This window comes from Ammospiza caudacuta, chromosome 1, assembly GCF_027887145.1.
Source record: "Ammospiza caudacuta isolate bAmmCau1 chromosome 1, bAmmCau1.pri, whole genome shotgun sequence".
Lineage (NCBI taxonomy): Eukaryota > Metazoa > Chordata > Aves > Passeriformes > Passerellidae > Ammospiza > Ammospiza caudacuta.
Window position 1 is genome coordinate 17,442,734 of NC_080593.1, and position 12,730 is coordinate 17,455,463.

The 12,730-nt window shown below is 41.0% G+C and overlaps 1 protein-coding gene across 1 annotated transcript in view; it reads right to left on the bottom strand.

Annotated features, from left to right (window-relative positions):
- Window positions 1-409: 409 nt before the first annotated feature.
- Window positions 410-12,730, bottom strand: part of GAD2 (glutamate decarboxylase 2) — a 40,023-nt gene continuing 27,702 nt past the window's right edge. Inside the window, exons 11-16 of the mRNA XM_058825701.1 lie at window positions 12,204-12,268; window positions 8,326-8,404; window positions 6,499-6,648; window positions 4,663-4,770; window positions 3,617-3,706; window positions 410-2,963 (exon numbers count right to left, since the gene is read on the bottom strand). Of these exons, the coding sequence (XP_058681684.1) occupies window positions 2,790-2,963; window positions 3,617-3,706; window positions 4,663-4,770; window positions 6,499-6,648; window positions 8,326-8,404; window positions 12,204-12,268 (666 nt within the window). The 3' untranslated portion in view covers window positions 410-2,789. The remainder of the gene's footprint in view (window positions 2,964-3,616; window positions 3,707-4,662; window positions 4,771-6,498; window positions 6,649-8,325; window positions 8,405-12,203; window positions 12,269-12,730) is intronic.

Below are 12,730 nucleotides of genomic sequence, written 5' to 3' on the forward strand. Positions count from 1 at the left end.
AGCCATTTTAAATTGTTGCCATTGTATAGTCTGTGCTGTCCTGGCAAGTGCCTTGACTGCGTTCACTGCTGTCCTGAAGGCTGATTTGAGTCTGTTGTTAATTTGGGGATAAGTACTTGTGAAATAAAAAGACAAAAACAGAGCATAAAAAAAATTTAGGCTGTCTGAGGTGAAAAAATGAAATCCATCTTGTAAAGATAAGGTACAGGAATAGCAGAGGGCAGATTTACCTTTGTATGCTGGTGCTGAGTATTGCCTCCCAAAAAGGTCTGGAGTACTGACTCAGAAAAAGTCTGGTGGTGCAGTTGATATTTTTATGTTACAGTAGTGAACTGAATGCATCTTGTAATGAACAAATCCAGCAGGAGACATCAAGAGTTCCAATTAAACATTCTCTTTATTGGGGCCTTTCTCCAAAATGGCACAAATGCTTAGAGTGCTCATCAGTGCTGCCAATGAAAAGACCCAGAGTCACAGGTTACACTTTTATTTGGATTTAGATCAACACCACAGATAAGATACTTTGGTCAAACACAAGAACAGATTGCTATGCCGCTCCTTCCTGGCTGCAATAAGTACAGTAATGTGTAAAAAAAAATGCTGGTTCTCCTGGAACACCAAATGTAAATCTTGGATTGGCACATACATCTAATAAACACGCTGTTTGCACTTAGCACTTTAAAAGGAATTGCACATGCAAGATGTAACCAGGCTACTGATCACCTTTGTCATTGTCCCTGTCCTATTTTTACTTCGTAAGTTCTTTTCTTGCCTTTTTCCCAGCAAGAAGAAAGAATATAATTTGCTGCTCTACTCAGTATTTCAGTGATTATTCTGCTGATTTTGACACGTTTAGCAGAGGTCACATTGAGGCCTTCCTGATAGAACTGGTATCTCCTCTACAGCTTGGCTTGAAACACAATGCAGGTGGCAATGGAAATCCACTTTGTGAGGTGAGGGGCGTGCCCAGAAGCTGAGAGGAGAGTTTAACACCAAGCAAAGATACAGTAGAGGGACAGGCATGAATGCAGTTCTTACAATATCAAGAGTCAATACTACTACCACACAAATAATGACATATCAATAATATATTGTACAAGCTTATACAGCAACACATGTTGATTTGCAACATTGTACAGTTTAAATCTAAAGTGCACAGCCTCAATCTGAGGTGACAAAACAGTACTATCAATATAATAAAGGCAACACAATTACAGACACTATTTATTTCCTCTTACTTCATGTCCTCATATTACACTGAATCAATACTCCATTTATCTAGTTTAGATGAAATTAAACCCACATTGCACTTCTTTTTTTGTCTTCAAGTATTTTAGAGACAGCAAAACCATATTGCTTTACAAACACAAGTTGGCCATTCAGGCAAAGTTAAAACCAAAGCTTTAGTAGGGTTATAAGTAGACAGGTCTAAGCTGCAGAACTCTTACCAACACTTCCAGATGTTGGGGGGAGAAAGGATAAATTTAATTTTCCATGCCAGAGACACCTCTAAAGCTAAGGAATGATGCAGCAAATAATTTCTGCAAGAGCTGTGCCCATGGTTTCTAAAGAGGTTTTGAGGCGCTGTAGGGGTTGTTCTTGGGCAGATGTAGCCATATCTTGACTTCACGGTGGACAAGGATGGAGTCCAGCACTGTGAAAATCCTTTGACAAACCAGCCTGTACTGAGACCCCACCCCTGTCACTCAGATTACAGTCACATTTAATTTATGTCTTGTCTTGCAGACTTGTACATCTGTAAGAAGTCTTCACCTTTTTAAAGTAGCTGTGAGGTTTTCAATGTAGTCTGGGACTGCTCACAGCAGAAATAGTTTTGAGATAAGAATTTACTCAGCTGTGACCTTTTTTTTAATAGGCTTTTTAAACACAGAACACAGAAACCATCCAAATACAACCTCATTTCAGTCTTGGTTAGCACTGTATATCGATTGTGCGTCTGCTCAGGCCACGTGGGAAACATAATTAGGAATAATAGCATCCTATTGTTGTACTGTAACTGATCTTATTAAGTGGTTGTAAGAGCTGCAGTCCTCTTGAGGTTTTTCAGTAACCAACCCTGGAGATGTACAATCCATATGACATGGAGAAAGAATGTATTACGTGGGCTTGTCTTTTAAAATAAGCAGTAATAAATATTCGAGGCACCTCCATCAAAAGAAAAAGAATCCCAGTTAATTTTCAGCTTCTGTACTTGCAGTTTTATAACCCATATAAAATAAAAATATATAGTTTACAAAATAGGATTTTTTATATATATATATATTTCCTTTTCTAAAACTATACTTATTTAAATACATTTGAAATGTTGCTATAGGTAAATTAGAAATTCTGTTCTAATACTACGAAAAAGGCAAAATCCTTTCACTTTTAAACATACAGCATGTATATTCTGCATCTCACCACCCCCTCCCACTTCCCCCAAACTGATTTTGTCATAATTTTGGGCAACTTTGGCATCATTCAGTCTGATTGCTGTTAATTTAAAGTAATTACTGTGTTAAAATTTGGGGTAAAATTTTAAGTATCTTCTGGTCTTCCTTATTTGTTTCAATGAAGCTTTTTTGTGCACCTAATTATTAAGGAGGCATTCTAAAACTCAGGAAAGGACTTTAAAGGAGCCATGTTTCTTGATTTTAAACTGTACTCTACTCCAACGCCACAATATAGAAATAGATTTACTTTGGAACAAACTACAAATACATTCGCACAGTTTGTGACAACTTAATTGTCTACTTAGAGGTCCAGGAACAGGCTTTCACACCCAGCTCTTATAGGTCTTGTCCCAGGCGCTCTATTTCATCAATCAGGAAGTCAATGTCCTGGTGAGTGGCCGCAGGGTTGGAGATGACCATGCGGAAGAAGTTCACTTTGTCCCCCAGGGGCTGATAGCTCACCATGGTGGTGCCATACTCCATCATCCTGGCTTTTATCACTGGTGCCACCTGCAGAGCAACAGAAAGTAGGGGAGGAGGGTGATGACTATTATTATTGTCATTATTATAATTATTTTCATTGTTGTAATCGCCCTCATTGTTATTAAAACATAGTGCACTTCCTTTTCTTTATAGAGGATGGAGGGCTACAAGCAGCTGAAATGAAATTACATCCAATATTAATAAAAACATTAACCTCCAGTAAGGAATAAATGTCACAGTGAAAAGGCATTCAATTTATCCTGTTTCTTTGTCGTGCTCTTTAAATGAGCACGACAAAGGAAATGGATAAATTGAATATGGGGAAAATTTCCCTCTTCTACTCCCTCAATATTTCTGACAGGGACACAGTAGCTGCTTTTTGTACGCTCACAACATGGCTACAATTGGTTTCATATGCCTGGGTGCTGCAGTGCTGCTGAGCTTTTGCTGCCCTTGCTGTGTTTAGTGACTGCAGTTCCCAGTGCCTCCAGTGCATAAACACAGGGCAAATACGGGCTCTGGGCACGGGGCAAAGCCAGGGAACACCAACCTGGGGACCAGAGAAGGTGGTGCCACACTGGCCTGCAGTAAAAGGACCTTGGAGCGGTCATTTGCCAGCATCTCCCTTGCCCTGTGATATCATTGTGGGCACTGCCTGCCTGCAGGGTTTCACTGCTCACCTTCATCAGGCGGCTCGTCCTCTCCTCGCCGTCCTCCACTCCACGCAGGCTGGGAGGGATGTACCAGAAGCAGACATTGGTGTGCTGGGGCTAAGCACAGAATAACAATGGTTTATGTTGTAAGAAATGGTCATAATATCTCAATTGAAATTAAGTTCATGCCTTCCCTCCCTCCCATACATCATCTTGTGACAGCAGTCAATGGTTTTCATTATTGTGGTCCACTGAGAGTCATCATCATTATTAATGCAGAAAAGATAATTTTAAGCAATTTATTCCCAGGGTGTCAGATGCAAAAACACATCATCCAGCTGGGCAAATATATTTATGCGTTTCTGAAAGGCATCTGGATTTTGCAGCTCCTGTCCCCTCTGGGGGCTGAAGGCATCGTGTGGCTAAGGCAAGAGTCTATTACAGATAATTTAGAGGTGAGGACCGTGTCATTTACTTTTACTACATGACAGAAGAATACAGAATCTGATTTTGTAAACAGGAGCCACAGGTGTTGCATAAGATAGTCTAAGATTTTCTTGCATTTAATGGAATTTATTACTTCTCAATTTGATTCAGCTAGCTGCTGTATTAAAATGCATGCAGCACAGCATCTTAGCTCATTTAACATCTATGGGACCACTGAGCAGAAAGGCATAAAGTAAGAACTCATTGACATTTTTTGAATTTTTTGTGCATTTTGTGGGGTACTGTACACCCACTCCTAGGAGACCCTGCTATTAACAAACTGCAATTTGTTTTTACAACTTAAGAGCTTGTTCTCATTGTTCCTCAGTGTGTTGTGTCAGGCTGAGACACCAGGGTTTTGTTTCAGCAGGGTTAAACTGAGAAAATTGAACACTTATGCACAGCTGCCTCATCTCCCTTGTCCCTGCATTCCATGAGGCAGAGAGGAACTGGCACAACAAGAGGTTTTGTTACAAGGGTCCCTGCTTTCTGTCTCATGCTGTTTGATTTGACCTGTTGGTAGCATCCCAATAGGTAATGAAGCAAACACTGTTGACCAGCTGAGAAAAAGAAGTTGCACTACTTACCTTTCCATCAAACACCATTTCATACCCTTCTCTGTTCTTTATTTTGTTGTATAGGTACTCAGCAAGTTCCAAGCACTTATCAATTTGTGCTTCAAATCCTGTGGTTCCCTTTACAGAGAGATGAAGAAAAGAAGTTATCTAAGGGTCTGTTCTATGAATTAAAAGGGCAAAAGGACCATGCAATACTTGCCAACACATCAGCAGAAGTCACCTCTCAGAAGTCCCTGTGAGATCAAGGATCTGATTCTATGTGATAAAGGCACTTTGATAAGCAGAGCTCATTTGTCCCTAGCTCTTGCCACTGACACCCCTGTAGCCAACTCTGCAAAACAAGCATCAGGCACTTGCTTGGTTCTCAGGAATATTTTGCTGAGAACCTGAATAGCACCTCAAAGGGTGCCTCTGGCAGATTTTGCAGAGAGGCTGAGGATGGTTTTGGACAGTTTGCACTGGCACAGAGTGGGGGTCTTCAGGAGGTGTTGAGTTCCAGAAATGGGGAGTCTCCCACTATTTTCAGGATAGGGGATTTTCATCTTCCATAATAATATGCTGGGGACTTTCCAATAATAATTTTTTTTCATTTTAGTTAAGCACAGAATGGGTAGATACAGTTTTAAAGCCCAGTGTAATGCCTGTGTAAAAGCACACTTTGTTTAGATACCACCCTGCCTCTGTAGTGTTCTTCTCTCTTCTTTTCTAACAGATACCATACAAAATCAGAAGCTGTGTTTTTAAGAGCTGCAGAAAAGCCTGATTTTTCTTCCCTGGCAGAAGTCATAATACTCTCTGTGACATCATAATTGTTACTGCAATCACCAACTATGATGCCCCAAACAAAGGATGCAGCTTCAAGAGGGAGGAAGGGGAATAAACAGCTGGAATAGATAAACTCTTTAAGAAACACACACCCTATTTTGTAATGTTAATATTCCAAGCAGAGTGTGAGAAGAGAAAAAGCAGTGCAAGGCATATTGAAAAAATGGGTTGTAGGAGAAATGTCTCTGAGTAATGGATGAATGTCCCTGCTAAATCTGTTCTGGCAGTGCAGAACTGACTTAAAAAGCCCTTGTCATTATCCCTCTGTGTATAAAGATTTTAAAACAGAGTAGAGGTAGCCCTGGGAGAAAGGCTTGGAGTAAAAGAGACATGTGGCTAAAATCACCTGCCACTCTGCAGACCCCAGTTAGCACCACAGCTATTGCATCCTCCTTTACAGACTCCCACACCTCCTCAGAGGTTTAATGAAGCACATGAGAATCTTGAAGGCTTTCTGGAAATGAAAACAGTGATCTCATCTCCTCTGAACCAACCTTAGGCAACCTGATGTAACAGATTAAATAAATACACACAAGAACTTATTTAGCAATACAGATAAAGTAATCACTATAGCTAGTGTTTACAGATTTCCCAGGGAAGTTTTCCTCTATCCTTCAAAAGACTACTTCCTATCTACTGCATGCAATTAGGTATTGCCTAGGTATTCCAGTCTTGATTTGCCATGTATAATTTCTGAATATAATTAAAACATCTTTTTATTTCCAGAAATCTTTGTAGCAACATTCCTAGGCACATGATTTATGCTGTTAGACTCCTACAGTTACACAAGGCAAATGCTATGCAAAGCCATATAGTTCAAGTTTCAAATCATGTGTGCTGCTTTGAAGCTACATCCTTAAAAGTATAAAACCCCCAGAAAATAATCATGTTCTTTCTTTCATGTTATATATGTGAAATTCAGGTCAGGTATTTTCTAAAATTATGATTACAGGAAAAAAAAACCCTCAAGTGTATCTGGTGTGCATTATTTTAATACAGATGTGTAGCAGGCAGTCCCACCTTTGCCCTCCACATCAGCCACAGCTTGAAGACATCAACGTGCCGCCCACACTGCAGAGCCTTGTCCCCCGTGTCGTAGGACAGGTCGTAGTGCTTGTCTTGTTGGAAGAGGTAGGAAGCATGCATTTGATTGCAACTCTGCATCAATCCCTTATGGACACAAGGACACAAGCACAGGGATGTCAGCACACATTTGACTACTGCTCTGAGGGCTGCTTTGGGTGAAAAATTGCAAACACCCAAACTCGGCCGAATATATGCCCATGCGCCAAAGGAAGATCAAAAAACCCCACAAAACCAGACTTAGTTGCTCAATGGATTAATCCCTATCAGTGCCCAAGATGCCTTGGTACCTGATCTAGCAATGTGTAATCCACTCCCAGATCCAAATAATTTTTTTAAAAGCTGGACATTGTGCTTCCTAGCAATCTTATGCTTAACTTAATTTTTGGATCTTGCCTTTTATTCTTTGTTCTGGTTCCTTTTCCTCCTTTCCTTTGAAGGCTTCTTTTCTGAGTCAGACCAAGACAATTGGTGACTAATCTAAAGAATATCACAGCACTTTTCAATTGCTTTGGTCTCTAAAATTCTGATTTTTATTGTTTTCTTTCTTTGTAGGAACAGTTCTTTTCTGCAAAGCCCTCAGCTGTAGCTTGGATGCTTAAGCGGTATAGAAAGCTTTGAGCAGACAGAAGAGCATATGGCCTTTAAAAACCCAGTTAGACCTATTTCTGGGCTGCAACATACCGTTCTAAGAGGTACCTTTGTGGGAGGGATAGAAGCCAACAAGGTGAGGAAACCTGGCTCATGAAAGCATGAGGTTTCCTTTTTAGCTTTTTAAGTAAAAGCCACGTTCTGGCTCTAGTTAAGTTCTCAACCAAGTTTATGGTTTACCTTAGGGCTGTTGCCTAAAATGGCAATTTCCAGTCCAAGAAGAATCATAACATGGCTGTTTATCATCAAGTCTAATCTTTATGTGTAACTCAAAACTGAGATAGCAAAATGAGAGGGGGAAAAAAATTGACTTTCTCCTAATCTGAACCATCTGTTCACACTTGAAGTCAGGGATGGTACTGACTTCAGCTGGGCAGGCTTTGTCTTGGGGAACTGACCCAGAGGGCAAATAAAAGCCAGTTTCTCTCTTCCTAAGTGCAATCACTTTGTATACAATCTGTTGTACAGCTGTTAGCAAAACAGCAACCAGCTTTTTGATAGCTGGTCTATTAAGTGGTGGCTGTACAGCAGCTGTCCCACTCAGTGATGGTTATATGAAAATTACAGGCTTGAAGGGTAATTCAAATTCTAGCACTAAATGAAACATTTACTTTTTATTCCAAGTGCACTTAGTACTCCATTTTTACTTCCATGCGCCCCGAGTGGATATATAGATCAAAGCTGGGTAGGAATATCATAAAAGTCTAGAAAATGTAATGGTGCCTCGATTCTGGACCAAATGTTGTGCTGCTTGTAAACCACGACTTTCACCCCAAGAGGACCAGAGTTTGCATGCAGTAACATCTTATGCTACACAGCAACTAGTGGGATTACACAGTCATGCAGCCACAACTTAACCATGGATATTTAGAATGGAAAGTCACAAAACTCTATAGATATTGCCATTGATTGCCTCATTTTTGCAAGACACCTGCTTTAATTACTTCTGCAGTCATGGCTGAAGCATATGAACAGAGGTCTTTTCTCAGTTCCTGTTATAATCCTCATCACATTAGCAAGTATTAGCTATGGCACAGTTATGAAGAAAATATCCAGGATTTTCAGCAGTAAAATGCCAGAAAGAAGCAGAGAAGCATGTACATTGTGACATACCTCTTCTCTTACTAGCAGGGCTGAACACTGCAGTGGGACGCCCATCATCTTGTGAGGGTTCCAGGTTACTGAGTTAGCCCTGGGACAGAAAACCACATGAAACTCAGACATTGTACTATGTGATGAAACCCCAGAGGCATTTAGAAATAATTAGAGTAATACCAAACATGTAGCAATACTCACTTTTTTCCTTTTTCTGAGCAAACAAAGCTGAAAATGATCATGGCTAGGTCATTGATATTAGGAAAGTAATGCCTTCACAGGGGACCTAATCCACTCCAGTTGGCTTTTGGATGACAATCCTGGCAAATTACCACAGGATAATTGCTCTATCCACTAAAATTAATCAGCATTAAACCTGCTGGGGAGTCATCTGTAATTTACAAACATGGGCCAAACTTCTTAAAAAACACGCACTTGACTGATGAACTTTCTAAAATTGCACAATCAATTAAAGATGCAGATAAGAAGCTGGCAACTCAGCAGATCTCCCTCCTTCTATTCGAGTTGCAGCAAGACTTTCACAACTAGCTCACACAGGCATTTAAAAAATTCCATAGAATACTTCTGGGTATCACTAAGTCTCTGAGTAATCTGGGAAAACTGGCCCAAAGTAATTTTTATTGTTGCTCTGATGACAGCAAATTTTTGTAGCTCCCTAATTTTTTGCTTGGCTAAAGCAATTCAAACAACTACAATAATAAGCATTAAACTGACCCATCTTTCCAGAAAAGAGTGATTCTGACTCAGAACAGTCAGTGGGTCCAAACTGACTGTTTGGACCTTCAGAACACATGTGTTGGAAAAACTGCTGTCAGCCTAGGTTTTGGGAACAAGCACAGAGCTGACACAACACAGTCTAGAGGAGAGGCATTTGGGACTTTGGTGAGGGCTGAATGGAAGATTGTCCAGTTGTTTATTATTTTAATTTTGTGTTATGCTAAACTGGCTATTTCGTAATTACTATTGTTGCATATGATGAGTTAGCTGATAAATGTATTTATTTGCATCCAATTTGGCAAGCTGTCAAGGACACATAGTGCATGTGATTTTATCTAGTGCAGTGATTCATATTTTGATGGTATAAATGGTATATATCAGTCAACTGAGGGAACAGTTAAAGGGCCCAGGGCACACTTGCAGGTAACACTGATGAGAACAGAGGTGGGCAGGTTAGAATCTAGCAGCGTTTTCCTTTGTAGCACTTGGAGGCAGTGCTACAGGTTTATGCACTTCCTGCCAAATTGCTTCCACTCCTTCAAAGCAAGAGACTTCAAAATTCACATGGACATCAGGCAGCACTTCTGTGCTTTCTTCTTTGCTATTTAAATGGGACTGTGCAAGTGCCTGATGCAAAATCTGTAGGGAACAGTCTTCCACAGGCAACATCTGGCCACTTGGCTTGGCTTTTTGAGTATTTGGCAGCTTTTAATCAGCTCAGTCAGTCATCTGATTACAACACCAAAGCTAATGGTTCTGAACATTCACTCAGGTCGATGAATTTCCCTTGATATGATACTTTTTAATTTTATTTGTGCCTATGCAAAATCAGATGGAAATTCTTTAAGAGACCTCTAAGTAACAATAGTGGTATGCATTTTCTCAAGCAAAAGGGTTACTTACTGACAACAGCCAGATGGGAATTATCTGTCTAAAACATTTAATCTACCTTATGGTCACTTATTTACCTAATTACATACCAACTGTGTACAGAAAAATAATTAATTATGTAAAATAAAATTCCACCATTTTTCATTTGCTATCAGTTATTTTGGGCTTCTGTCATCAATATGTGTTTCAAGAAATTGCTGACCAAGACAAAAAGTAAAAAAGTCTACAGAATCCACAAATGTTTTCCAAAAGCATCTCATGTTTGACCAAATAACTGAGCAGCAAAAACCTATGTGATTTTTTGGCTATGGGTCAAAGACAGAAAAAAAAAGATTTTCCTTTATAGATTTCAAATGGATGACAGGAGAGATTCATGACTGGCAGAATTTGGTCCTGAGCCATCATTAAATACAGACTGATGCAACCACTGAGCAGCCACAGCCCTGGTAAGGATGCCCAGCCCCTCTAAGGGAGCCCTCACTCACTGCACACAGGATTTTCTCATGCAGCTGTGAGCCCCTGCCTGAGCCCTGCACGGGGGACACCCGGCTGGAACTCCTGATGCTGGCCAGACCCATCTGCTCCACACACTGGGGCTTGTGCTTCCCCCGGGTGCCTTCCAGCACCCTGAAATCTGCCATGGGGAGACTGGAGGGCCTGGCAAGGACAGTCCTGCAAGTCATCCTCCTGTGACACGAGTGTTTCTGCTGGCTGGCTGTCACTTGAAGGATGTGAGAACTCAGGGCACACTGTGCTGCAGTAAATGTTCCCTCTCCCCTCAAACACGAGTAACAGCTTCAGTTCTCTTCGACTCAGACCTGTGATGACTCCATTATCTACCATGAAACAGAAAGGTCCTTAAAAGGTCTGCTCTAAAGGTTCCCATACCCGAGATCTGGACACACTGAAATGAGCCGCTGTGTCCAGTAAGGAGAGGAACAGCATTCAAAATACCAAATTGCCTTAATTCTCTGCCAAACATATTGGGATGGTACTTATCAAAGCACTTAATAAAATCCAGTGGAGTTCTGTGGATTATGTGGAAAATGCTCCAAAGTAGATTTAACCTGAACTTCTCATTCCAGCACAATTTGGACAGCAATTTGAGAGGCAAACCCTTTGTTTCATACTCTGCCCTCAAAGGCAATGAGGTAGATTTTTGCTTGCTGGATATTTGTCCTTTTAATGCATGACATATAAGTCTGGAGTGCTGCAGGCAGTCTTAACTAAATGAAATCATAGAATCATTGGCTGCTTTCCAAATTTTGCATAAGAGATGTATGAGAAAAGAACTGAATCATCAAGGTATCCTCCTAATCTCCAGGATCACGATGAGGAAGTTGTTTGTAATTTTAATTGGCAAGGAACAGCAATTTGATTTAGTGATAAAGAAGGAGGAAGGGAGTAATGCTTTACTCTCAAACATTATGAGCTTCAGTAAATACAGAAATGCAAGTGACTCCATCCAGCCCCGTACACTGCCTCTAAAAAGTGGACTAAATAGGTGACTGGGAAGAATACAAAACAGGGCAAGCACCTCTGAAATGTCTCTAAATACTCTCTGAGCTTCCACTCATTTGTGGCTCACCGAAATCCTGAATGGTTTTTGTCTTTCCTTGAATGTAGATAAATCTCAACATCCTAAAGAAAGGGTTTCCATGTCTTAATGAAATGTTTCTGAGTAACCAGCTGGTTTTAAGTTCAAGTTCAGTCCTTCCAGCCTGGACTAGCATCACTTACATTCATCTGCATTATCTGCAGTGTTTATGAGTTCATGACTACAACTGTGTCTATATCCAGGCACAGATTGACTGAAGACATCAGTAACACAGTCTGGAAAGGGCTATTCTCTCCAGAAGTGACAGAGCAGGACATCTGTCCTAACTGCAGGTGCACCCAGATTTTATACTTTGAGTTTTATACTTCAGTGTACAAGACCTACAAGATTCACTTCTTAGAGAAATGAAATTGCTAATTCATGTTGGATGCTGAATCAGAGAATGCTGCAGAAACTGCTCTTGACCCATGAATGCATGGTGGGAGAAGAGAGAAACAAGCATGGAATGTCTGCTGTTTATATTTCAAAACAAATAGTCACAAAGGCACTCTGCAATGCTGCTTCAGCTGGAAGGACAGTTTATATGATTTCTCCAAACTGTATCTCAGAGATAATATGATCCTTGATTTTTGCAGGCATTGCTATGGTAATGACAAGTATGTTAAAATGCATTTAATAAATGTCTTTCATTGATACCAATACACCTCACCTTTCGACGCCGTTCAACTTCCATTTGTGTTTCCTTGACATCAGGAGCCCACCTCCCCACGCTCCCTGCAAGGCAAGGCACAGCACCTTGATGAGAGCTCTGCTTCCCTCCCTGATGACATCTGTGCCCTCCCATCAGTTTGGGACCCTTTTATCTCACTGATGTGGCACACTCCAAAGTGACCAGGCAGATGGGGCCTGAGGCATGAGCTGTGCTAACGATTTTCTCCCAGCAGCTTGGAAGGAGCAGTGAATAGCCCCAAATCCAGGCTCCCACCCTGCTCATCTGCAAACCCCTCACTCACCCCCTCCTCTGACAACAGCACACCCCAGGGCTGCCCCATGCTGTAGTTAACGACCTGCAGATCTGCTCCTGGGTCAGCTGCCTTTTCTCCTGCAGTCACTAAGTTATAGTAACAAACAGGCTGGGATCTCAGCTGCTCTGGGGGATGTTCATCATATTTTGGACCCACTACTGCTTGCCCTCTACTCATTTGCTTTCCTCAGAGATCTGGGACAAGCAGGCAT